This window comes from Podarcis erhardii (genome assembly GCF_964252035.2).
Source record: "Podarcis erhardii genome assembly, chromosome: 14".
Classification (NCBI taxonomy): domain Eukaryota; kingdom Metazoa; phylum Chordata; class Lepidosauria; order Squamata; family Lacertidae; genus Podarcis; species Podarcis erhardii.
Genome location: NC_138503.1, coordinates 31,768,095 through 31,795,923, shown reverse-complemented (window position 1 = coordinate 31,795,923; position 27,829 = coordinate 31,768,095). Strand labels below are relative to the sequence as shown.

Below are 27,829 nucleotides of genomic sequence, written 5' to 3'. Positions count from 1 at the left end.
ATTGTGCATCCTGAGGATGATCACAGAATTTCTGATGGCTTCCTTCTACCTTCAGCTGCCTGACTAGAATGAGCCTTGGTGTGATTTTCTAATGTTGGTCCTCCTAAGAGTAAACCCATCACTATGAATGGACATAGCTAACTTGGATCTGTTAATTTCAATGTCCTACTCTGAGTAAAAGTTAATTGGATATAACCTGTAGTTGAAGGCTTCGTGCAAATAAGCTTAAAATTTTACCATGTGACAGAAATATGTATTGCAGACAACTTTTACCATAATGCAAATGAATACCACCCAATAAGTAGTAGTTCCCTGTGCCATTTACATAGTAAAAACACTTAACTACACTTAGGAAGCAAAAAAATTGCTCAAATAAGAGACTTAGCGCCAACCTATTAATAGTAACAAAGCTCACTGTTGCTAGACTCTTAGCTGGAATGTGGCTTTTGCAGATATGGGGTCTTACCAGCGGGAAGGTAAACGGCGTTCCGTGTGCTGCGCTGGCTCGCCAGATGCAGCTTGCCACGCTGGCCACGTGACCCGGAAGTGTCTGCGGACAGCGCTGGCTCCTGGCCTATAGAGTGAGATGAGCGCACAACCCTAGAGTCTGGCAAGACTGGCCCGTACGGGCAGGGGTACTTTTACCTTTATTAATGGGCAAGTTATCAAATTTTAAAGAAATAGGCTAAACAACCATTTACTACAGTGTGGAATGACTTACCATGTATATGGCAGTTACAGTGGTACCTCGGGTTAAGTACTTAATTCGTTCCGGAGATCCGTTCTTAACCTGAAACTGTTCTTAACCTGAAGCACCACTTTAGCTAATGGGGCCTCCCGCTGCTGCCAGGCCACTGGAGCACAGTTTCTGTTCTCATCCTGAAGCAAAGTTCTTAACCCGAGGTACTACTTTTGGGTTAGCGGCGTCTGTAACCTGAAGCGTATATAACCCGAGGTACCACTGTGTTGAGCATGGTTACAGACCAAGCACATAAGCATTTGGAATGACATTTAAAACAAACCAGCTTTCATGATGCTTTTTTTTTAGGGAGACTGGTTCTGTGCTTCAGGAATGGGAGGGAGTTCTTTGTCAATTCCTTGTTCTAAAGGTACTGTATGTAAGAAAAAACTTTTTAGTTATTTTTAATCCAACCTTAAAATGCTAACTAAAATCAAGGACAAAAATACGGTTGGTATCTTAAGCAGAAGCCATCATATGCTAGAGTCTGACTAGAGTTCATCAAAGCACGTGTCATTTAAGAGAGCTGCAGGGACACTCCTTTCTGTAGGGAAACTCACTTCCGCCTTGAGGAAACCAGGAATTTGCGTCTCCACCGAGCCGGTGCCGCTACTTTACACTTTTCCTACTTCTATGTTTGTCTACGTCACTATTACACGCCGGAAGTAAGTGTTTCTTACCGGAAGCACGTGTTTGTCGGCATGGGGGCAGTGGCGAGGGAGTCGAACCGGTAAAGAAGTCAGCCTGGGGTTAGAACATGGCAAGCCGGAGCTCCTCAGTAACCTTTAAGACCAAGTAAGAAAGGGGGAGCGGTTGCCATGGAGAATGCTTCCTGTTTCCTCTCGGGTGGGGTGTCCTTGTGCTATCGTCATGGCAACGCAGTACCTTACAGGGCGGAGGGGGCAGTTGTTTGGACGCGCTAGACTCTCCTTCCCGCTTTTTGTAGTCCCTCCTTGGGGTGCCTGACGTCATAATCGAAGGGGAAGTGTTTCTCAGAGCATGTGCAGAGTGCCTTTCATTTTCATTTCCTCACTGAGTCGCTGCCAGCTGGGGCTGTTTGAATAATCCTGTTTCAATTTTATTTTATTGGATGCCACCGTGAATAGTATCCTGTGCTTCTCCACTAAGTATCCAAAAGTGGCCCCTACACATTTGGGCATAATGTGTGGGGCTTTCAGTCAGTTCCCCTGCGAGCCTAGGATCTGCATAGCTTCTCTGCGCTTTTATCGCTTGAGGATTAGGAACCCTGGGAGAAGACCTGGTGTTACTGTGGTGCCTGAGTGTTCTGCTCTGTCATCTGTGCTTTGGAGCCATTGTTATGGCTGAGCTGAAGCAAATCCAACTCTCAACTCGCTGAATTGGTATTTTCCTTCTATCCTTTCACAGCTATGCCATTTCCAAGAGAATCGAGCCATTCTACAAAGGAGGACGGGTTCAGGTAATGCCAGAGCCCAGGTTTTGACCATGCTGGCTGTGCTTACCACACATTGCTATGATCATGTGCAGAAAAGGCTCCTTCACTCTTATTTGTTTGTTTTCTAGATGACCCAGGATGGGGAATATATGTTCTGTGCTTGTGATAACAAGGTGAATGTGGTGGACGTTGCAACAGGAACTGTCGTTAACTGTATCGAAGAGGTAATAAGGGCAACAGTAACCACCTTAATTTGATCCCTGAATATGTGTACTTGGTCATCTTCAAAGGATGTCATACCTCTGCTTCCTTTGAAGCTTTCTCAAACACACTCCCCACTAACCTCAGTCTGCCCTCAACCACCCTCCACCTGTCTGCCTTCTGAGTAGTCCAGGGGGTGACACTGCCTGGTGACATTTCCTCCTTCTTGGCATCATTCTTTCCCTTGTAGAAAGGCATGTAAAAAATTTGTTTGTTTAGCTCTGAGCCATAACAAGACAGAGGGGAAAAAAAACCAAACACATTTTTATTTTATTTTTATTTTTTTTAATTAATATTTATTAAAGTTTCCAGAATAAAAAAGGAAAGAAAGAAAGAAGAAAAGAATAAAGTTTACACTTAATTTCATTGACATCTTTCCAAGACTTCCCCCCCTCCCCCTCTTGTATTCCATTTCCATTAAGTTAATTCCACAAATTCTTACCCCAAATTTTAAAGCCTTATTATAATTATAAATAACCCATTTATTCAAAATTAATTTATCTTATTTAACCATTTCTCCTTGTATTTTTTATGCCTCCCTAAGATCGACCCCAATTCCCTTCCACGAATTCCCCTATTTTCATAAAACAAGAAAAAATAATAAAAAAAGAGAAGAAAGAAAAAATATGTAATTTTACAGCCTTTGGATTCCAAATCTCCCTCCCCACTTTCCCGGTTCCGATCCCCAAAGTTCATCCATCTGTCTACTGCCAGCCTGGAGAACCCACATCCATGTCTCAATTCCACTTTGCCGTTTTTTGATAGCTTTTAATTTCAGAAAGTCCAATCTCGGAGAAACTCTCAGAAAAGATCATTCTTCCATCCAGACCTCTATGTTTAAGAGTATAACTCAAATTCTGTTTTTTGATCCTTTTAAAGTCTGGATGTCCCAAATGTTCCAACTTCGAGTTTAGTCCAGCTCTTATTCCTCAGGTTTCTTTTCCTGTTCTGCTGCAAAAACCTTCTAATTCAGAAACTTCTTGTTCTCCACAGAGGCTTTATTTATTCAGGAACATAAACTTACGTCAAGTCCCTTCCTTTCTTCAATAGATAAATCCATTGTCTCCTTTAGTGTAGAAACCTCTGTAGACAAAATAATGCTTCGTTTTTGCAGCTTTCCCAGGAGATAACAAATCCTGCTCAATTTCATAGTATTTTTCCACTTGCTGCCACTGTTGCAATGTCCCGACCTCCCTCTAGAGGGAATATGGTAACTTAATTTCTTTCCAGATCAGACCCAAAAGTCAAATACCTTGTTGCCTTTATTTTCAATAATTTATGTCCAAATTGTAACAAATCTAACCAGCAAAGCCATCGTAACAAAGTTCTCTTTTATTTTCCTGCTTTGACAGCTGTCAAAGTTTCTGTGTCTCTTCACCAGTCTCTCATGACGGATCGCTCCTGGTTCCCGGGGGGTTGCATTTTAGTTCTCACAAACCAATCTTCTCCTCCAGCACAATTATTGTAATTTCCCTTCGTGAAATTAATTTTTTTTCAAATAAACAAGTTCATCTCTCGATCTTAGTTGTCAAATCCTTGCGTTAAGACATCTACAACGGGGGGGGGGACGGACTTCCTTTTTGCACCTCCCCCGCTCGCTCCAAATTCATAAATCAAATTTTTCCTTTTAAGTCCGATAAATTTACTCACGGGTTGTTCTTTTTAATCCAAAATTTTCCAAAGAAGAAGTCGTTGCTCTCCACCGAATGGCATGCGGCTTCACTAGGCAGGGGAAGCAGTGGACTCATAGCACCACACCCCCCGTCACCCGCTCCGCAGCCTTTAAAAAGGCTCCTTCGCGGGTCGGGGGGCGCAAACGGTGCCCGCCGAGTCACTAAGTCCATGGGCATCACCGCCCATGGTTTTTGAGGGTCCCCGCGTCGCCGGCGCGGCAGGACCCAACCCCTACCCAGCAGGCTCCCTCCGGAGCTCGGAGGGAGTCCGCCATTCGGCGATGGCGCCAACCCGGAAGTCAGCGAAAACCAAACACATTTTTAGATGAGCCACAAATTCAGCTTTTATTTCCTGGCTGCCTTTCCAAATAAAGAAATTAGCAAAATAACCTGATTTTCATTATGAAACAACAAAAAGCAAGCAAACTTACTAGGTATATCAAAGTTATTGCTACTAAATGATAAACGTTTTTCTTTCTGTTTTTTTACTCTCCCAAGGATGAAGAAGAAGAAATTACATCATTTGCTCTCAGCAAAGATGATGAAGTAAGTGATTACAGAATTGCATAGTCAGAATTCAGAACAGAGGGTCACATGGGGACAGAGTGAGATGATGGATGGAATCAAGCACCCTATTAAGCTGTACATTTTTCAGTGTAGACCTTTATTCTCCTGCACATACCACCTTTAAACTTTAAATGGTAGCCGTGCAAACTCAGTTTCTTTATTTTGGAGCCTCACAGCTCTGAAGGGGCTCAGTTTATGTGGCAAAAGTGCCTAGAATCTAGACCACTATATATAGGGGAGGATGGAGAACCTGTGGCCCTCATGATGATGTTGGGCCACAAGTACCATCATCCCTGATCAGGCTCGCTAGGACTGATGGGAATTGGAGTCCAGCAACATCTGGAGGGTTACAGTTTAGCAGTCCCTGAACAGAGTGCCCCATGTAATAACATTTGTGATGCCCAGATTTTTAGACCACTGTGTGGTTCTCTTTACTAGCCAACCTGTTTCCACCATTTCCTCTTGTTATTTCCCCCCATGTTAGATCCTTGTGACTGGAAGCCGATCGATGCTGCTGAAGCAATGGGACTGGCCAGAAAATAAATGCACACGCACATGGAAGGCTATGCACACAGCCTCCATGGCCAGCATGGCCTTTGACTCGAGCTCCACGTTGTTGGCTACAGGTACGAGTTGCATCTGTCCAGAGGGAATAGGTAGTCTCCATGGGACTGAGGAGGGAGGAAGAAATACGCCTCTCACCCCATCCCAGTGTCGATTCCTCTCCAGCTAGAGCTGGCCTGGAAGCTAAGACCTCCCTATTTGGCTGACTTTTTGTGCCTGCTTCATTTCTCCCTTTTGTTCTTCCAGGTGGCTGTGACAGCGCTATTAAGGTCTGGGATGTTCCCAGGCAGTACTGCACACACAACTTGAAAGGCTCAACGGGGGTTGTCCAGTAAGGAAACTCTTCTTTTTCCATGTGCTCTTTTGCAATAGGAAAAAACTAGCCCAAACAATTTGTGACTTTCTGCAGGAGGGTGACAAAGACTTAAAAAAACCCAAAGTGTGTTATGCCTTAAATCTGTGTTAACCTCGTAGAATCATAGATGTCATTCTGATGTATGGCCATGGCAGCTGGGGCTGGTGGGACTTGCAGTCCAAAGTGTCGGAAAGTCACCAGGTTGGTGAAAGTTGGATTAGCGTTTGTTTCATTTCCCAGTTACTAATTAACAGAACAACTTTGGTTGGTGCAGAATAGTCAGTCTCCTTTTCAACATCCATAATAAAGCCCATGTCCTCCAATAGAATACAGTGGTACCTTGGTTTACAAACTTAATCCATTCCGGAAGTCCATTCTTAAACCAAAGCCTTTCTTAAACCGAGGTGCTCTTTTCCTAATGAGGCCTCCCACCTCCGGTGCCCTTCCACTGTTCAGCTTCCATTTGTAGACCGAGGTAAAGTTCACTAACCAGAACCCCTACTTCCAGTTCGTTAACAGGGCTGTTCATAGACCGAGGTACCACTGTATAATAGGATTCATCAACTGAGATTACTCTCCATCCCAGCAATTGAATCCTTGTTGTTTCCCCCTCTGGTAAGCCAAGTTAACAAACAAACACAGACAGATAGTTTGTACTATCCTTATTTTTTTATAGCGCCATCTGTGCTTCTGTATGAACATAGGAAAGAATCCTTATAGTCCATTAGACCAATGGCCCATCTCAGTCAGTATCATCTTCATTGATGGGAAACCTGTGTATTTCAGAAACGTTAAACTACATCCCATGATCTCTGGACATTAGCCATGCTGGGTAGAGCTGATGGAGTTGTAGTCCAACAACATCTGGAGGGCCACAGATTAGCAGTGCTGACTGGTAGTGGCTCTGTAGGGTTTCAGGCAGGGATCTTTTTCCAGTTTTACTTGGAGACGCCATTGGGGATTAAGTTTTGGACCCTCTGCATGCTGAGCAGGTGCTCTGCCACTGAGCTGTGGAACATAGAAAGGTGCTTTATACTGAGTCAAACCACCACTTCATCTAGCTCAGTATTGTCTACATTAGCATTTCCCAAACTTGGGCCTCCAGCTATTTTTGGACTACAATTCCCATAATCCCTGACCATTGGTCCTGCTAGCAAGGGATCATGGGAGTTTTAGTGCAACAACAGATGGAGACCCAAGTTTGGGAAACACAGTGGCAGTGACTCCAGGGTTTCAAGCAGGGGGCATTTCCAGACCTACTTGAAGACTGAACATGGGACTTTTTGCATGTGTAGCAGATGTTTTACCTCCTTCCTTTAGAAACATAGGACACTGCCTTATATTGAGTCAGACCTTCAGTCTATCTAGCTCAGCATTGTCCACACTTACTAGCAGCGGCTGTCCAGGTTTGCAGGCAGAAGTGTCTTTCTTTCTCTCCAGCCCTACCTGGATACGCCAGAGAGAGACTCCTGCACACCCATGATATGCTCTACCATTAACCTGCCTGTCTCTTTCCCCAGCCTTGTCGAGTTCCACCCAGACACTTCTAAGCTACAGCTCTTCTCTTCTTCCATGGACAACACCATCCGGGTTTGGGACCTGAAGTCCAGCGAGTGCGTCGCTCAGCTAGAAAACCATTACAGCTCTGTCACCTCCCTCGCTTTCTCTCCTGACAATGAGACGCTCATCAGGTGAGAACCTGGAAGGGGAGCTCCCTCTGTGCTTTCTTTCTGTTCTGCAGCTCAGAATCCATTTAAGTTTCATTAAATCACTTCAAGGCAGCATACAAAATACAAGCAGCCTACAAATATACAAGAATTAGAATAAAAGGTGTTAGCCAGCAAAATTTTCAATGCAATCTCTAAAGCAAACCCTGCCATCCTTCCAAGAAAATACATGGTACAAAACAGAACAGTTTAAATACCCAGAAGAACAGAAGTGTGTTAACAGTGCCTACATATATGTAACGACATCTACTCTCTGTCCATTGATGATATTTCTGTTGTTATAATTATTATTGTTGTTATTGCTGTTATAATCTGTTTGTTTATATACCACATTTTCTACAAATTTGTACTCAAATCAGTTTACAGCAGACAAAGACCGTTAATACAGTAACCATAATACATAATTAAAACCATTATACCATTTACAATTCTAAGTAAAGTATGTTAAGCAGTCGGTGTCTGCTAAAATGTCTTTGCTTAGGCAAGGCTACCCAGACATGTAATTTTAACATGTAACTTTATTTCATTGTGTGTGTGTGTATATAAACTAGGAGCATGGACCTGTTTGTAATACAAATGTAATGTAAATATAACCCCATTTTTTAAAAACCAAAAAACCAAAGGGTGAACAAACATGAATTTGGCACATTTGGTTTTTCATTGTTTTTGTTTGTCCCCTCTACCTGATATTTTGAAAAGATGATGTATTGAGAACAAAACCTGCACATTTCCCACTATTTGGGTGGAAAACCATATAAAGTTAACGGTAAAAAAAAGACTGGGTGGGCCTCCATTGAAATCAATGGAAAAACTGTGAAGTGAAAGGAAAGTTTCTCCCCAGTGAACACCTTTATGGGAAACTGAAGCCAATACAAAACCTCTTGCCCAAAGAAAGCCATGTGTGAGGCTCAGATGCTCGCAAGTCTCAGCCTGAGAGGAGTTGCATAAAATCTTCTGTGCCTCAGTTTCCTCACCTGTAAATGGGCAGTTCCGAGCCTCATTGCAATGCCTTTCAAACCAGTCTCATGGAAACCCTTGTGCTGCAATTCCAGTTATCTAGTTCCAAAGGGCTGAAAGTGATACTGTGTTTGATTTCAGCTCCGGCCGTGATAAAATCTGCACTGTGTGGGACCTGAACAAGGGAGAAGCCAAGGGCACCATCCCTATGTATGAGGTGAAGTTCTCTCCCCCCCCCCGCCTTCCTTACTTTGCTTACTCAGAAGGGGCGATCTGATCTCGAGTTCTTCTTTTCTGTGATGTGTTGGGAGAAGAGAGTTGGCCGTATTCACACATCAAGGTTTACAGTGAATACACAGGTGGCTTTCGCTTCACCCCTCCCCTCTAGCCACCAGGAGCAACAAACCATAATCTCTGCCATAGTGTAAGATCTGACCTGGGGATTATCGTTTGCTGCACTCCAAACAAACCGTGAAGTTAAAACCTTGGCTTACCGATCATAGTTTACTTGAGCAAAGCCACAATCCCCAGTTTGGACCCAGTGACTCTGGTTTGCTGCTCCTGCTTGCGCTAGGGGAAGAGCAATCACTTTGCTTGTTAAACCATGGTTTACCATGACATGCACGCTGTGCCGGGGTTTTGTTTTTTATTTTGAACTGCTCACCGTACCTAATTTTGTTTCAACCTTAAAACTTGGCCATGTTCCGGCAAGCTGTTAGACTGACCCAGTCAGCCCACCACTGGGAATTGTAGTCCAAGCACCAGTTTGGCAAAAGCTGCCCTAGAGATACAGCCTAATTCCATGTGTCTCCTTGAGTATGAATAGGCCATCACCTATCTTTTAGGTGCATTGCATGTTGCTGAATTTTTCCAGAGCCACACTTGGCCACACTGGTGTGAAAAGTAACTTCTCTGCCCAATAAATGCCTCTGGAGCTGTCTGGCATTGGTTGGGGGGGGTGGATGTCTCTCACTCTTTTCCTGTTCATGACTCCTGGTGACTTCTTTATCCACCTTAGAGCATTGAATCTGTGGTCATGTTGCCAGAACAAGGGGATTTCTCGTGTTTAGGCGTGAGTAAAGAGAGCCTTCACTTCGTAACAGCAGGCAGCAAAGGTGGGTAGAAGACCTTTTTCTTACTCGTTTTATCAGAGAAAACAGTAAACAATTTTTTTATGTGTTAGTGGAAAAGTAAGGAAGAAAATAGAGAGTAAAAGCAGGACTTTTTCTTACAATTTGTGTTCCGATATATTAGGAATAGCTCTCCTAACACACACACACACTCCATTTTTATCCTCACAACAACCCTGTGAGGTAGATTAGGCTGAAAGACTTGGGCCAGCCAAGGTCACCCATGAGCTTCAAGTGGGAATTTCAACTTGGATCTCCAAAGATGTCGTGCAGCATTCTTGCTGTTCTACCACTCTGCATCCAGATAGTTGGAAGGGAGCAGGTCCCACCCTTCCGCCTCCTGTTACCAAGTGCAAAGCGTGTGTGTGTGTGTCTGTGTGACTGCTGGAGGACAGAGATTGCCTAAAGCCAATTACTGGGACAAGGGAATGGTATCCATAGGATTGGAGAAATGAGTTCTTAGGGGCACTTGACCTCCAGCAAAAAGCGATATATCCTGGAAGGTTTTCTCATAAGGCCTGGAAACCTGCCCACCCAGCTATGTTTTGCAAACAGAAGCCAAGGTTCCCAGCCCGCTGCAGTCCATGCCAGAGCTCACAGAACTGCTCAGGATATAAACCAAGGTGTGGGTTGCATAGTCTTTCCTCGCCTACGCAATATTTTTTTCTGTAACAATTTCCTTTTTTAGAAATCTATCCCACCTACTTTTCCCAAACAAATTCAAGGTGACTAACAAAGAAGAAACAAATAACCAACCCCAGTTCAGTTCAGCTTCTTAAAACAGCCTGGCCAAGCTGCCCAGGTGCTAATGGGAATTGTAGTTCAAAACATATGGAGGGGCACCAGGAGGGGCAGCTGCTTGGGCTACGTCCCCCCACCCCATTACAAGAGGCCCCCATTTGCCTCAAACCTTGCCCATCTTTGCAAGTTATTTGATGATGCTGATGTCTTGTGTGCTGTGTGTTAGGGATCCTCCGAGTCTGGGATGCGGCGTCAGCCACCTGCGTTCACAGCCAGTCCTTACCCTGCCTCCCGGCAGCATGCGTAGATCAGGAGGACGGGCTGCAGTGCCTCATGCATTGCGTCCTGGTGCCCATGAAAAGCCAAATTGTCACCGTGAACTCGGAACGCAACATCTGCATGTATGACGCACAGACCCTTGAGCTCAGGAAGCAGGTAATCCGCTTCTTAATTATGATCAATTTTTAAGATTTACAGTATTTCAGAGGTGCCGTAACATAAGTTATTGGTCAATCTCAGAAGGTGGTGGTCCCTCTTTCATTGGAGCGGTTCCAGATGTTTGTGCTCAAACCCCTGGAACGTAACTCCACCCCACTGGGGCCCTCTGCCTGCAAAGCAGGTGCGCTAACCCATCCGGCTTGACTCTTGCTCTTCAGTTTGCAGGTTACAATGGAGAGGTTTTGGATGTCAGGTTCCTGGGCCCCAGAGACTCCCACGTGGTTGTGGCCACCAACAGCCCCCAGCTGAAGGTCTTTGAGTTGGTGACATCTAACTGCCAGATCCTGCACGGCCACACAGGTAGGTGGCAAGTCTCCTCCAGGTTTCCGTGCGGGATAGCTGCAGGGATGCCTTTCTCAGGGGCTGCGGTTGATGCAAAATTTGGCTGCTAAATATTGTACAGGGCGTTTGGTCCCAGGGCTGCCTTGTCCTGTTAATTGTTTGCCAGATCAGTGTGGCAACAGCACATCACGCCGGCCTTCTTTCTTGCAGATATCGTTCTTGCCTTGGATGTTTTCCGAAAGGGGAGGTTGTTTGCCAGCTGTGCGAAGGTAATTTCCCAGTTAGGATTCATTTATTTTTAATTCAAGTGGGAGATTTGCGGGGGGGGGGGCTCCAGGCCTGAGGCTCATCCCTAAACAGCCTGGGTCTCTGTGTTACTTATGCTACACAGCCCTCTTCAAGCACAGAAAGGAACTTTTCCATGTACGGTTAATGCACAGGATGCGGGCCTCTGGATTGGCTAAGTCAGCGCTAAGAGACCCTTCTGTAACAAGGAAACTGGCCCAAGCGCTTCCTGCTCTGTAATCATCATTTAGCTTAATTAACTTAACTGCCACTGTTCCGATGCTGGCGTGACATTTAAGGTCAGGGCTGCAGACTTTCAAACTCAATTTTAGCTCAGGAATTATCTGAAATATGTGGACAATCTAAACGCTGGATAAATGGGGGCATTGTTTAAAGGGCACTATGCATAGACTCGGCTTTGAAGGAGCTCCGCAGGGTCACTGAACGGATGCATTCCCCAATTTCGTGTCCTCCTTTCCTCTCCTCTGCCCCCCTCCCCCCGCCTTAGCACTAGAATTGCTGGTCTCATGCAGGGCCTCCCTCCTGATTTCCCACATCACAGGACAGTTTCAGCAAGTTGCTTGTGTCGTGGTTTCTGCAGGGAATTGTTTTCCTTCTTAAGGAACTTCCTGTGTCTCTGGATTAGTACATCTTGCTTTTGCAAGGCCCAGCCCATGCATACAGCACAGCCCCTTCCATGCCACAACTTGCACCAACCCTGCTCTGCACTCTCCTGAGTGTTTTTGCCTGACTGGAATGTGTCCTTGAGCTCTGATGATGTCTAATGTTTGCCTGGTTGGAGGATACAGAGAAGGGGGCTCATGTAGGTACTAGCCTGCTGTACACAAAGCAGTGTTCAGTTGTTGGTCTGCCCACTTTTGCCTCTGGCCCCATCCACCACTAGCATGTGGTCTCCAGCAGGTTGCCCAGAAGGGATTGTGGCCCACAGGCTGAGAAAGCTTCCCTACTCTCCTGTAACCCATCCTCCACCTCTTCCACTTCCAGGATAAAAGCATCAGGATTTGGCGGATGAATGACCACGGTAATGTCTTCTGCGTCGCCCAGGGCCTGGGCCATACCCAAGGAGTGGGTGCTCTCTCTTGCTCCAGGTAACAACAACAGAATCCGTTCCCTGCCTCCTCCCCAGCCTCTCTTGAGATTCTTGGTGTGTTGTTGTAGATGGGTTATTTTAAAGAGTCCTCTTGTCTGCAAACCCTTGACTGTGGCTGTTTCATAGCAGAGCTTTTTCTTCTCCAGCGGCAGGTTGGGGCTCTTTTCTACTCTGAGTAGAAAATCTCCAGCTGCTGAGTTTGGGGTTTTCTCTCCTTCGGTGTTGGTTTCCAGGGCCTCCAAAGACCTGGCGTGAAGCTTGCCTGCTATGCAAGCATCTGCCGTCTCTCCCTTTCGACCGTTCAGGGTCAGAAATGTGGAACAGTTGCATCCTCTGCCATCATCATGTGCACCCAAACACTTTGTGCAGACACCCAGTCCCTGAAATGTTTGGGAAAGGTGTGAAAAAAGTTCACGCTGCCCTGAGATGTGAGGGGGCTCTATGTCACATCCGCAACTTGCATTGAAAGCACATTAAAGAATCCTGAGAACTAGTTTGCCAAGGACTGCTTCCAGTAGAGATTCAACAGGTGCCATTTCAACTTCTAAACGCCTGCTGGAAACTTTTCTATACTGTCAAGCTGGTGCAGGCAATTAAGAATGCACCCTTTCCGTAACAGCTGATTTCTGATTTTGACATTTTCAAATGGTTTTTATGGTATGGTTTTATTTATAATTGTTTTAAACCATGGTACATAAATAGTGGGACACGGGTGGCGCTGTGGATTAAACCACAGAGCCTAGGACTTGCCGATCAGAAGGTCGGTGGTTCGAATCCCTGCAACGGGGTGAGCTCCCGTTGCTCGGTCTCTGCTCCTGCCAACCTAGCAGTTAGAAAGCACGTCAAAGTGCAAGTAGATAAATAGGTACCACTCTGGCGGGAAGGTAAACGGCATTTCCGTGCGCTGCTCTGGTTCACCAGAAGCTGCTTAGTCATGCTGGCCACATGACCCGGAAGCTGTATGCTGGCTCTCTCAGCCAGTAAAGCGAGATGAGCGCCACAACCCCAGAGTTGGCCACGACTGAACCTAATGATCAGGGGTCCCTTTACCTTTATCTTACATAAATAGCGTACATAAGAATTTTTTATAAATAAGTTTTCTGGAAAGTGCAGCTTCATTGAGAGATAAATTATAATTCCCGGGATACTTGGTGGGGAGGGAAGCAGTGTGCTTTAAATATATGAAGCAGATGTGACCCTTGCGACTTTAAAAGAGGATTAGACAGCTGCTTGGAAAAGGCTATCAAAGGTGCTCTTATATGATACCCGCCATCCTATTGATTGGAAGTGTTTAGTTGACATATCTGGCTGTTCCCTTCCCTCACCACCCCTCTTTGTGTGTCCCTCTGCTGAAGTGATGTCCTAGGTGACTGTTATCACCAACAGGAGCGTAACATTCTTCGGCCAAGTTCTTAAACATGCTATTTTCCCAGCCCCACCATCCCCACCTCTTCTGGTCTCTCTTCACTTCCTTTTTCCTTCTCGCTTTCCTTCCTCTTTTTCATTCTCCTCTTTGGTGCACTCTCCAGCACCCAGGGTTCGCCTTCCCGGCAGCTCAAACGATGGGGTGATACAGGTGAGCTGCGCAGCGCAGGTGGCTGCCTGCAGGTGTTACTGATTCCACTGCACGCCTCTGAATCCCAGGAGAGGGTGATCAATGCAGACCCAGTGCTGCAAGCGTTCTCCATCCCAGCCTTTGCTTTGGGTGAGCCTTAGGCATTCCAAAAGGCATCCCCACCCTCCACTCCAGAGCTGCACATAAGCAGGGAGATGGGGACTGCAATGGTCTGCAGACCTGTGTGTGTGCAGAAGCACTTCACCTTAGATCTCCCTGTCTAAACCATCAGTTTGCACCCTGCCATTTCTCAAGGCAGATGAAAGAGCAGAGATCAAGAGGAGCAGATTCCTTAATTTCGCGTTGACGCAGCTTTGAACTGGTTGTCGGGTCAGAGATAACGAGCAGTGCTGGAAAGCCTTAGAAATTATTTTGTTGCTGAGGTTCCCCTTTGATGTCCAAAATCTGTTCCCCCCCCCCTTTTAATCATTTCATTCGAAGAGCTATAGTTGTGGCTACACTACGGCTAACAGAATCAGCTCCCAAATTAAATGAACAGAAATATTTGAATACATGGTTCTTAAAAAAACGAGATTTTCCCTTCTCTTTTTTTGTGTGTTTGCCCTCCATCCCACTCAACAGTCCGTGATCCATATGAGATAGCTCAGTCAGTAGAGCATTAGACTCTTAATTTAAGGGTTGTGCGTTTGAGTCCTATGTTGGGGGAAAAGTTTCCTGCATTGCAGGGAGTTGTACTGGATGACCCTGGTGGTCCCTTCCAACTCTACATTGATGTTTATTTTTTTGTGGTAGAGCATATCTGAGTTGTGGGCATCTGTTTTGCATGCAGAAGGTCCCAGGCTCCTAATGGCATCTCCAGGTAGGGCAGGGAGAGCACCTTGAAAAGCTGCTGCCAGTCAGTGCAGGCAATAATGAGCTAGATGGACCAAGGATCTGTCCCTATATAAGGAAATGCACTACCAGACTTCAAGGGGTGCGGGAATAGTTCCTGGCTGTATAGAGCTGCTGCCAGTGTGGACAATACTAAGCTGGCTATACCTATGGTCTGACTTAGTATAGGGCAGCTCCCTATGGTTCTTCCTGGCTTCCTTTTTAGGGTCCCCCCCCCCACTTCTGCAAATCCTGGGCTTCCCGTAAGGAAGCTGGTGCCATTCTCTCCTGCTTTTCAGTAGCGCTGTTTAGGCTAAACAGCTGTCACATGAATTGTGTCTGAGTTTACCATGAGTTTATGTTGAGGGGCTCAAGGCAGGTTTGTTCTCTGCACAGGTGCAGCAATTAGTGGTGGCTCTGTTGCTTCTGACCTTCCTTCCTTTTAATCTCATTCACTCTCCCCCCGCTTCCCCTCCGCTTCTTTCCAGGATGAAAGAGAACTTTGTGGTCACAGCCAGCAAAGACAATACGATGAAAGTGTGGAGTATCCCCGAGTACATCACTGCCAGGGAACCTACAGCCGCTCCCACCACAAATCCTGTCCCCCAGCCCGCTGCCCCTCCAGTCACAAAGCCTGCTCCCCCTCCTCCTGCCCCTCCAGTCACAAATCCTGTTCCCCCTCCCGCTGCTCCTCCAGTCACAAATCCTGCTCCCCCTCCTGCTGCCCCTACCACCACAACTGCTGCTACAGCTGCAACCACAACTGCTGCTACAGCTGCAACCACAACTGCTGCTACAGCTGCAACCACAACTGCAACCACAACTGCTGCCACAACTGCAACCACAGCTGCAACCACAACTGCAACCACAGCTGCAGCCACAACTGCTACAGCTGCAGCCACAACTGCAACCACAACTGCTGGCACAACTGCAGCTACAACTGCAACCACAACCGCTGCCACAACTGCCTCCACAACTGCTACAACTGCCGCCACAACTGCTACAACTGCCACCAAAACCTCTACCACACCTGATGCCAAAACTGCCCCCTCTAAAAGCGCAAGCTCAAAAAGTGCCAAAAATGTCAAAATTGCCGCATCTCCCACGACTCCCGAAGAACCCGTAGCTCTTGAAGCCACAGTGACGACGACACCCCACCACAAGGTCAGGCAGTGGCGGAGTTTAGCCGTCCTTTGGAGCTTGGAGAGTGAGATGACCTCCTCCCTCCACAGCTCTGGAAATGCTTATCTAATAGTTAATACCAGTTGTTTAAAAATGTGAGGTGAACTGTCGTTGTTCTGCTCTTCCTCCTAATGGAGCCCAAGGCAGCAAACAGCAATACACAACTAAAAACAAAACAAAAATATATTTAGAACATCTAAAAATATGTTGGGGGGGTTTACGCAAACACAAAAAGGTGGGGTTAGTCCACTTCTTGAGATTTCCCCCAGTTGTTGTCTTGTCTGAAGAATATTTGTTGCAAGGTGGAGAATGCAGCCACTCAGGCCTGGAGAAAATTTAATAAATTTTCCACCTTCGGGCCATGGGTGCGAGATCAGGAGCATGCCAGTTTCTCACTCCATTCCTCTTGTCCATGAATTACCTTTAAATAAGTGTTAATAATAGAATTGTAGAGCTGGAAGGGACCCTGAGGGTCATCTAGTCCAACCCCCTGCAATGCAGGAATCCTGCCCACAGTCATCCCTGGGTGGACTTAAACCACCAACCTTTTGGTTAACAGCCAGATGCACTGACCTTTTGTGCCACTGGGAAAACATCTCCAACACAGTAGGGGCTGGGTTTGCAAACCATGGTTATTATTAACATTGGAATGGCTATAGTGCTAGCTATGGTTAGTCCAAATTCATGTTCAAGAGGGAGTGGGGAGGAAGCGCACAGGTCCCATGGCAAACTCACGAATATGAGTTTAGTGACAGCGTGCCTTCATCGGGTCAGAATCAGGCTGCCATACAGATAGTGCTGTGATGTGTTGCGGAGCAGTTACCCAACTTATAAAACATACTTATTTTTAACATGTAAAAAACCAGTAATGTGTCTTGTTGGTCTCCTGGCTATTAAGAAGTCTGGAATTCTGAATAACTTGCAATTCCTCAGCTTGCAAGACAATGCAGCACCAGAAGACCTCTCTCTGTTTTTTTGTTAAGGATGTAAATAGTGTGGCGGTTTCTCCGAATGACAAGCTGATTGCTACAGCATCCCAGGACAAGACGGCCAAGCTGTGGACCTCCGACAATTGCGAGCAATTGGGAACCTTTGTCGGACACAAACGAGGCGTCTGGTGTGTGCAGTTCTCACCGGTGGATCGGATCCTAGCCACCTCTTCTGCGGACGGCACTGTGAAACTCTGGAGTCTGCAGGATTTCAGCTGTCTAAAGGTACCCTATGGGGCCATCTTTACCACCTAGCCATTATTTTTTATTGGCCAGAAGTTTAGGAGCCTTGAACTTCCTGTAATTTAGATTAAATGGTTAGAAATAATATATGGCTAACAGCATCTGGCGTGTAAGAGGTTTAAGGAATGGCAAAAGGAGGAGAAAAAGGGCCATTAATTTTCATGGGAGAACAGTGCTATCAGTAGCTACGAGTCACAATGGCTATGTTCTACCTCCACTGTTGGAGGCAGTGATGCTTCTGAATATTAGTTGCTGGAAACTTCAGGCAGGGAGTGGGCTGTTGTGCTTGGGTTGTGCTTCAGGGTTTTCCACTGGGGCATCTGGTTGGCCACTGTGAGAAGAGGTGTTGCCTCTGTGCAGAAAATAAGGCAATTGTGCACTGGCTGCCGGTATTGCAAATTGAAGGTATTCCTGGTAGTGTATAAAGCCCTAAATGTCAGCCTTTCTGCATGCAGTACCTTCCTGTTCTTTGAGATCTGCTGGAGAAGCATTGCAAACTGTCCCATAGGACCTCCATTTGGCAGCCACAAGGACTGGGGCTATGTTGTGGAGTTCCCTGCATGTTCCTTTGCATGCTAAACACATGTCTTCTGTGTTTAGTTTTACACAGCAGTTCCTGCCATATGGCCCAGTTCTGTGTTTGCTTCTCTTCTGATCCTTGCCTTTTTACGTTTCTAGCTTTGGTGTTACACTGATCTTATGCAAGTTTTTCCTTTCTTGATTTAGGAGTACTGAAATGTGTGTATCAGTAAAAAATAAAACAAATAAGATGTGTTGACCACCAGAAACCCCATTCAGCCCCCTCTCTTGTTTTAATGAACAGCTTTCTTTAAGAGCAGTCTCTATTCTGGTCAAGTCAGTACCTAGACTCCCAGTGACTGGAATAGTAGGCTTCATTCTTGATGAAAACTGAGGTTGTTCAGGATTCGGAATAAACTGGGTAGATTTTTTATCCCATGCACTTCCCCCACCTGTTCAGGAATGATTACGTAGCATCTTGTCAAGCTATTCAGTGGACAAATGTTTTCTGACTCAAATATGTAGACATTTCAGTGGATATTTAATCTGGGGCTGCCTGGTTGGCAGTAACTCATGATGTAGCCTTCTGGGTGGTGGGTCCCCATTTGTGGAATGCCTTCCCTGGTGAAGTGCGTCAGTCTCCCTCATTATCGTTTTGGAGAAATTTAAAAACATCCCTTTCCCCCCCAGGCATTTAACGCCTGAAAGACATGTCTCTGGCATCCCTGAAATTATTAGTTTTGAGACTACATGATTGCATTTAGGAGTTTTTGAAACTGTTTTTAGAAGTTTTAATTGTATTGTTTTAGTATTGACATGGTTGCCACCCTAGGCTCCTTGAGAGGAAGGAAGGCATATAAATTTAATAAATAAATGTATAAATAACAGCAGGAGCAACCTCACTGCTGTCATAACATTCTTTCTACCTGCTCATGCTTGCTTCTCCCTCTTCCTTCCCTCTCCAGACTTTTGAAGGTCACGAAGCCCCTGTGCTGAAGATCATTTTCGTGAGTGGAGGGGGACAGGTGCTGAGCAGGTATGTCTTCTGTGGAAAGGGTGTGGCAATTTGCTCAGGCTGATGGGCTAGGTGGTCACCCCTCTGAGGAAAACAAAATGGTTACCTGTTACTAGAGGTAGGCGGAGCCCCCAATTCCCCTGCTTGTTCCCCAGCGGTGCCTCATATTAATATATATACTGTATATAGCTCTATATAATAAAAATGTAAGGTTGTCATTGCGTAGTCCTCGTTGGAGGATTTGTAGTGCCTCATCACAACTCTGGATTGTGGAGGCAATGGCAGAGCAGAACAAGCAGGGGCACAGCCCCTAGTATTTAATATAAATATCTAAGCACAATAATTTGTTTTGTTTATTGAGTTTATATCCTGCCCTTCTTCCTGGTGAACCCCAATAAATGACATCTAAGATTAGTCTCTCCTTGCCTCTTCTTCTCCTTCCCCCAAAGTGGAGCAGATGGCCTTATGAAACTTTGGACGATCAACAACAACGTTTGTGTGAAGACCTTCGACGCTCACGATGATAAGGTGTTGGGCCTACACGCCAATAGGAGAGACAACGCACTGGTGACCGGCTCCGCCGATTCCAGGGTCTTGCTGTGGAAGGTACAACCGACACAAATGCCTGACCTAAAGACCACCATTATAATCTGGCTTATTTGCTTTATGTTCTTTTTCTTCTTCTTCACCCTCTACCTCGTCGTCTTGATCAAAATTCGCTAGTGCCCTTCGTGGAAACGCAGAACAATCCACCTTTCCTGTGGCCTGGTATTGAGTCCGATCTGTAATAAACGGGTGCCATTTTTTAACAGAGTCAGTCAATACTGCTTGTCCGTTTCTTCAGTGAACCAAGTCCATCAGTTTATGAGTTCGTGCCAGTGGAAGCTGGTCCGTAATGGCAAATAGGCTGCTGTTCCACCAACCTCAGTCTGTCCTCAGCCAGCTTCCACCTGCCTGCCTTCTTACAACCATTCCAGCAAGTGGCTGTCAGCCTCTCCCTCCTTAGTCTCACTGTTGCCCTTGCTGAATTCAGTAAGGAGGAGGAGGACACAACTAGTATTAGTTGGCTTTGTCTGTCTTTGCCTCTGGCACCACTTAATATTGGTCCCTATGCCTTCTGCTCCGTCAGTCTCAGTGGATACCAGCCACCCCGGTTTGTGCCATTTCATATGCATTTTGAGTCCCATTTGATTAGAGTAGCTATGGGCATCTGTCATTGTATGGTGGTGAGACGATTCAGAATTATTATCCTACACACTCCTTGAGGATCTCACTAAATAATTTAGGAGTGATGAAAATGTCCAGGTTAATGTGACTGTAGGAATCTGCCTTATACACAGTCTGGTCGTCGGTACAACCAGCCCAATGTTGCCTGCACTGATGGGGAACAGCTGTCCAGGGCTTTGGGCAGAGAAGGGTCTTTAACCACCCATCCCTCTTCTCAGGCAACTCAGGAAATTGTAGCTGCTTGAAGGGAATGGGGTCTCAGCACCCTTAACAGACTACAGCTCCCAGGATCCTTTGAGAAAAACAATGACTGTTTAAGGTGATACCATAGTGCTTTAAATGTGTAGTGCGGACGTTGCCTTAGTCGTGCTTCTGAGTTTAAGCTAAGATTCAGGCCTCCAAGACAGCCATGTGTTAATGCCCCCACTGCCAGGGATAGATCATGTGACCTAGAAAATTTAAACTTGTTCCTCTAGCCCCACTTCAGTTCCTTTGCCTGCCTTGCCAGGGAGAAGTTCTGTCCTTCATCTTCCTGCTTTTATGATTTCTTAAAACTAACTTCCTTCCTTCCTTCCTTTCAAGGTAAGGTGTCCAGTGATGCTGATATTGGTTTTTGTTCTAGTAAATATATACTGTATTCCAGTTTTCATACAATAACTGCGTGCAGCTATTCATTAATTTTGCTTAACATACATTTCTGACTTCATTTTAGGGCAAGCCTAAAAGAGGCTACATTTCTGACTTCATTTTAGGGCAAGCGCGTTTCCGTGTGTTGTGCTGGTGCTGGCTCGCCAGAGCAGCTTTGTCACGCTGGCCACGTGACCCGGAAGTGTCTCCGGACAGCGCTGGCCCCCGGCCTCTTAAGTGAGATGGGCGCACAACCCTAGAGTCGGACACAACTGGCCCGTACGGGCAGGGGTACCTTTACCTTTTTAAAAGAGAGAGAACTGGACAAATTCACAGTAGATAAGGCTGTCATGTGACTACTTGTTTTTGAGAGCAAGCGTAACCAGTAAAACTGGTTGCAAACCTCAATCCCAAATGATGGTCTTGGCAATTCAATAATCCCACAAGCGTCTTTTCAGGATGAGGCTCCTTTCAAGAGGAGCATAACTCTGGTTTGTTTTCCCAAAAGGAACTTTCATAGTTTCTTTAAGCTCCTCACCTCCCTATAGCACACCAGTGCTGGTAAAGACAGGTATATCAATCAACTGTGTTTGGGTAGCACTGATGTTTCAAGCCATGCTTTCTTTAGATGGAACCACCCACACAGATCCTCTTTTGTGTTCAACAAAGCTGTCGTGACTTAGTTTTTGCCAGTCGTTGAAAACTGACCAACGGTTTCACACTTGGGTACCTAACAGATGGATTTGTAAGTTTCAAGGCACAATTGATTCAAGCTCCATGCTTCTTTGGTGGCATTGCCTTCAAAGAAATATCAGCTTGCGTTTCCTGTGTGGCCGGGGCTGGTGAAAGTTATAGTCAAAAACAGGTTGGAGTAAGAGAAATCTTTGCCGATTTCTGCCCTGATGCCTTTAACACAGAGTTAGGGAAGCTTTTTAGCAGCTATTCAACCGTCCCTGCCTCTGCAGGGCAGTTTCGACGGGTGGGTGGCATAGCCTACCTGCCAAATTTTGCACTGAAGCAGCTGCTAAAACAGAGCTTTCCCCTTCCTTTTTAGTCGTGGTTTTAATGAAACCCATCAGCACCTTGCCCCAGCAATGGAACAATCAGAAGCTCCCTTTAACCTCCCAATCGTTCCAGTGTAGTTGTGGCTGCACCTGCCCTGCACCTGGTGGCATAAGGGGGCTGGTGAGCATGACTTGTGAAGGATGACATAACAGGCCAGACTGGAACTCGCCCCAGGTCAAATTTGACCCACCAGGCAGGGGTTTCCCCACCCTTGCCTTTTAACAGAACAGTTTTGCTCTAAAAGCTGCCGCCTAGGGCTCTGGTACAAATGCAAATGCCAGCCATGATAGTGGGCACTGCTGTCAAGTGCAAAAGGTTGTGTAAGGTGGTTCTTAATGGACATTTTCACCTTTTGGTGTAGCAGGTGGAGGAAGCCTTCTGGGTGCAGCCAAATTCTGTTTGCCTGGTGAAAACTTGCATCCCTTAAACAACCTGCATGATCAAACAACTTTGTTTCATTTTTCGCAAACAATGTGATTCAGATTCGTTTCTTTGAATCTTGCCATCTGACTAAACAAGAGTTTAACAAAGGGAAACTACAAATCCGTATGAAATGGATGCAGGGTAACATCAATAGAAATTTAATCGGGCCTAAATAAAACCATGTACAGCCTGAAGTTTGCTGACATTTTGCAACATTCTCCTTTAGGAGTTTTGTTCCTCTAGCCCAAGATTTCTCCTTAAATAAAATATAAATATAAAGATATAAATAAAATTTATTATATAAATATAATGATATAAATAAAATTTATTATTATTATTATTATTATTATTATTATTATTAAAGCTGGTTCCTGGGTCCAGCAGCAAGCTTCCTATTCTTGGTGGGGACTGATGTGCCCACACTTCAGAGTTCTTGACACTTAATCTCCCACTGCAGCAGATGGAGGGGGAAGAGGGCTCCCCAGGGTGGAGGAGGAGCAATGTCATAGTCAGTTCTCCCATGGACTGACATCATCCCCCCAAAGAGATTAGAGGTAATTCATCTTTCTGGTTCCCTGTTGCCAGTGATAGTCAACATTAACTGTACTCTGAGTAGATCCTTTGAAAAATCAATGGATTTAAGGGGTTGTCCATTGCTTTCAGTGGGTCTACCCTGGGTATAACTTAACTGGATATCGCCCTGTTTTGGTAAAAAGCAATAATTACATTTTCTTTTTTAATTATTTTATTTTTCGCCACAAGAGCACAAAAAGTCATTAAAGGAGACGCTTATACAATGGTGGTAAATACAACTGTATGTATGAATATTAAACTAACACATAAATTAGGAGAGTCATATTTCTTACATAGGTGGAGGTAAGGAGTCGTACAGGTCATTGTTTGAAATGTAAAATATAAGGTCCCACCAGATTGCATAAAATTGTTCTACTGGTTCTGTGTCTTTCATCACACAAATTTTGTGGATTATCTTTTGAGTAATAGCCAGGTTCTACATTTAAAATCTAAAATATCTCTCTCTTTAAAAAAACTACGCAAATTCTGTAAAGGACTTGAGTATGTATGTTTAATTTTCCTGAGTCAATTTGACACCATACTTTTCCATTGCCTGGTGGGACGAGGGTAACACCTGAAAACATGACTGCATGGGGGGCTCTTTCAGTTATAAAACTGAGGGGGAATCCCACAGGAGTTTCAGAAGTTGCATTTTCCGAGGCATCAGCCATTCCATTTTGCCATTTCTTCTTCTTCTTCTTTTCCTTCCCTTTTTTTGTGTTTCTGTATGTTAATAGGATGTCACTCAAACTGAGCTTGAAGAGGAACAAGTGAAGCAGGAAGAGCAGATTCTGAAGTGAGTATCTCGGGGCAACTTCCGCAGTTGGGCTAGGGATGGATTCTGGGGGGAGGCTGCCCAAAGATTGCCACCTGTCCCATAAAAGTGCACACATATAAATAAGAGAGTATGAGTGGTTACAGCAGCCTTTCCTGCTGTCCTCCAAATGTTTTGGACTACAGTTCCCATCAGCCCTAGCTGCCTCGTCCTTCCCAGCATCAATGCTGATAGTGGGGTGCTACTGCTGGGCGAGACACTCTGGAGAATCTCACTTGTCTCTATAAGTGATGGCATCAAGTATTTGAAACTGGGAAGTCTGGGCTAGTTGAGAGACTGACCTCAGTGAGCACCTGGAAACAGTCCCTTGCAAGGTACCCTGGGGGTTTCACAGGCACTGGCAGCATGCCAGATACTAGATGGGACCCAAGATGGCCCTGGCCATCCTTCCCATGAGGGTTTTACAGTAAGGAGGGGGTCAGCTGTTTGCAGAGAGGGCTATCAAAGAATGAGATTTCCACCTGCGTTGTGTTCCAGGCTCCATCCAGATTGCAAAACAGGGTAGTAGCAGGGTAAGGTCCATCCAGGTGGCGCAGGAAGCAAAAGAAAGAGGCATGCCTGGGAATGGAAGGGATCCCTCATGAGGCCTTCACGGCCTTCACCTCCTGGTCTGTCTTCATCAAATACAGCATTTGCCATTTTAGCTTTTCTCTGCCGTCACGGCAGCTAAAAACATGCTCTTTTCAAACTCCAGCTGTGATCCAGCACCTTCTCATTCTTGCTTTGTGTTTTCAGAGAGCAGCAGCTGTCTAATTTGCTGCATAAGAAGAAGTACCTGAAAGCACTGGGCTTGGCAATCTCCTTGGACCGGCCACACACGGTGTTGTCAGTGATCAAGGGTAAGGCTCTTGATAACAAAGACCATTAAGGGAGATTTTCCTTGTCATGGCTGAGCCCTGAAGAAACCTGTTGAGCCCTACTCTGTTGCTTTGCAACATGATTCTGTTCACAGAGAGTTCCATGGGGCTTACTTCCAAGGCCCCGTCTCCCCATTTAGAGCAATGTCATACCTCTTTAAACAGTCGTGTTTAAAGAATCCTGGGAACTGCAGTTTTGTTAAGAGTGCTGAGAGTTGTTGTATTATTACATTTATTTCCCAAAGAGCTCAAGGTAGCACACACATCTTTCTCCTCCTTTAATCCCCACAACAATACTGCGAGGTAGGCTAGGCTTAGCGGCATTGACTGGCCCAAGGTCATCCAGTGAGCTTCATGGCCAAATGGGAGATTTGAACCCTGGTCTGTCCCAGGGCTTGTGCTGACACTCTGGCAACCAAGCCACATTGGCCTATCCTCATTCCACTCCCAGAGCTACATTTCCCAGAGTTTCCTGGGAAAGTGGGACTGATTGCGAAACCACTCCTTAACCCCTCGTCCACACACACACACACACACACACACGGGATTTATTAGTGATTAACTGTTTGTTGTTCTTCTTAGCTATTCTTAAGGAGGCTAATGGAAAAGAAGACTTGGAAAAGAACCTCCTGAAGCTTCGGAAAGACCAGAAAGGTTAGTTGGTATGCTGCAGGGACGACCTCTAAAGAGGGGTGTGTGTGTGTGTGTGTGTGTGTGTGTGTGCTGAACTTAACAATTACCCAGCAGGTGCCCTTTCGCAAAGTCTTTTTTTGTCCTTTTGAACAACAGCCATGGGAAAGTTGCGAGTTTAAGAAGAAAGACGGGTGAGAGGAGAGGTTGCTTGACCTTGCGCCCTCCTGGCATTTTTCTGATTCAAAACCTCCCACCAACACCACAGGCTGCTTTTCTACTAGGTGGGGAGGGGTGTTGGATCTGCTTCCCTGCCTTGAAGAAAGGCGCAGGTCAGACGTGTGCCCAGACCTGGCCACGCTTCGCAAGAGAGGTGTGTTGGTTCAAGGTGGCCACGCTGCCTGCAACTTGCAGTCCTTCCTGACGTGTCTTCCCCAACCCCTTCTTCCAGAGGCTGTGCTGAAGTTTTCCATCACGTGGAACACAAACTCACGGAACTACCTCGAGGCTCAGGCAGTGGTGGAAACCCTCCTCAAGCATGAGACGCCAGAGAGCCTCTTGCAATACGAAGGGATCAAAGCAGCTGTGGAATCTCTCCTACCATACACAGGCAAGTGACCTTTTGAATACTTCTCCCCTTCCCACCCCAGGCTTCATCCCGTGTTGTATCTTCAGTTATGGGTTCATATCCTGCCTTTCCTCCAGGGAGCTGTACATTGTTCCCTCTCCCCCAACCCAATTTTATCCTCACAACAACCCTGTGAAGTAGGTTAACCTGAGAGAAAGGGAGAGAGAGAGAGAGAGAGAGAGAGAGAGAGAGAGAGAGAGAGAGAGAGAGAGACTGGCCCAAGGTTACCCAGTGAGCTAAATGTCTGAGCAAGGGATTTTTCCCTGGGTCCCTGCAGTTCAAACCCAGTATTCCAGCCACTGCACTACACCATGACTGATCCTAAAACAGAGTTTGTTGAGTGGGTGCAGCAGGGCTTCCAGGTGGGATTGCAAAGGATTAGACCTGGGACCTTCTGCATACCTTCTTGCCGCTGAGCCAAGGCCCTTCTCTGGTCCACTGTTACTGATCTTCTTATGGCAGATCCCTTGATGAGCTCAGAACGCAGTTTGAATGCCATGAACGTGGAAGGGAGCAGCTGCTGATGCGGCAGGAACAGGCAACTTTCATTCCTCCCCCTGCCTCTCTCTTTCTGCAGAACGGCACTTCCAGAGGCTGGGCCGGTTACTGCAGGCCTCCATGTTCCTCGATTTCATGTGGCAAAACATGAAGCTGCCTGACGCCGCCAAGTGGGACGAGGAGATGGACACGTGATGAGCTTTGGGTGCCAGCGGCATGCGGGGCAGAACAGCTGGACACCCCTGCCAAGTTGGCACTGCTCTCACCGGTGGAATATGTTGAATTGGTTTGTAACCCCCCCCCACAAATGTACATTTTTCATTTTGTAAAGGCATAAATCTCCCGAGAGTGTCTTCCTACATACATCCCTTTCCCATCCCCTTTAAAAATGAAATAAATTTATTTAGCATACTGAGTTTTCAGAATGAAATAATACTCCATTCTAGGCAATGGCCCTGACCACCAGAGGCCATATCAGAAGACGGGAAAGCAAGTGGGGATTGGCCAGAGGAAAACATTATGGCTATAAAAGAGGCAGCCCAACACTAGGTGGGGCGGTCTGGAGATTATGAGGAGTCTGTGAAGAGTTGAAGTTCAATTAGCTTCACAAAGAGCCTTAAGCAAAGGTAATAAACAGTGCTGTGGTGACTGTGCCCTTGGCTCTGTGTGAGGCAAACCGTGGGTCACAGTTGCCTTTCAGGCCATGGGCAGCAAAAAAAGAGGAGGTGAAAGAAGGGTTGTCAACAGCCCGGCCCACCACATAACACTTGCAGTGAAACAGATCCTCCATTTCAAGGTATCCAGTGGCTTGGTGTTCAGTGTTGTTCTGAGCCCCCGAGGTGGGGGGTACAACAATTACAGCACAATATTAAAGCAGTTTAAAGCATCTTAAAATCTCAGAAATAAAGTGGGTCCTAAAAATATACGCCTCGTGAATCAAAAGGATATGAAAGGATTGGCTTTTTTTTTTTATTTAAATGCACCCTGTTACACCAAGTGCTTGAAACATAACACAACCAATTTAAATACTTAAAAATAATCATTTTAAATATTTTTAAATACTTACATATTTAGAAATGCATCTAAAGAGAATAACATACCAAGTGAATTAGAAAAAAAATCATACAGTACTTGTATGATAAATGTATTTACAGACTTAGTTCTGCAATCTATACATATTAACTCAAAAGGAAAGCCTATCACACCCTTCCCCAATCTACTGCCCCCCAGATGTTTTAAGAACACTATAAGAGTCCTGTTGGATCAGAGTTATATAACCAGCTCCATCCCATACATGCTTAAAACATAACATTATATTAATGTGAAAGATGTGCCCATTAAATTCAACTAAACAATTAGCAACCAAAATAAACTTTATGAGGATCAGGAAGAGATCAAAAAACCATCTAGCACTCTGCCGCAGCTAAAATATGTTGAGCTTGCTCAAGCAAGCAAGTCAAATTGCACACTACAGTGGAGAGGAATTTCAGTCATTGGTGGCTTGAGAAAACAACTCCATTCAAATTAGCATTAATTTGCCTTCTTAGCATTAACTATCACTGTAGGGGTCACCCTAAGGCAGTGATGGATTACTCCCAACTCCCATTAATCCCAGTCAGCATGTCCAAGAAATTCTAGTCCAACATCTGGATGGCATCAGGTTCTCCAGCCCTAGTCCAAAGGCAAAGTATGAGGAACCACACATTTAACGGGGTGGTACTTTCAGCCCTACGTAATCAGGCAGCCATTGGGTTTTTAGTTTTGGAGC

General features: G+C 45.7%; 1 protein-coding gene across 1 annotated transcript; it reads left to right on the top strand.

Annotated features, from left to right (window-relative positions):
- Positions 1–1,401: 1,401 nt before the first annotated feature.
- TBL3 (transducin beta like 3) lies at positions 1,402–26,472 on the top strand. The gene is made up of 22 exons (XM_081840428.1): positions 1,402–1,534; positions 2,126–2,177; positions 2,282–2,377; positions 4,586–4,633; positions 5,139–5,280; positions 5,465–5,549; positions 7,094–7,264; positions 8,399–8,474; positions 9,276–9,372; positions 10,355–10,563; positions 10,785–10,926; positions 11,119–11,177; positions 12,199–12,302; positions 15,239–15,914; positions 16,916–17,146; positions 18,649–18,719; positions 19,148–19,304; positions 23,351–23,409; positions 24,184–24,287; positions 24,888–24,959; positions 25,387–25,545; positions 26,141–26,472. The coding sequence occupies exons 1-22, from the start codon at positions 1,497–1,499 to the stop codon at positions 26,254–26,256; spliced, it is 2,964 nt and encodes a 987-aa protein (XP_081696554.1). The 5' UTR covers positions 1,402–1,496; the 3' UTR covers positions 26,257–26,472.
- The last annotated feature ends 1,357 nt before the right edge of the window (positions 26,473–27,829 follow it).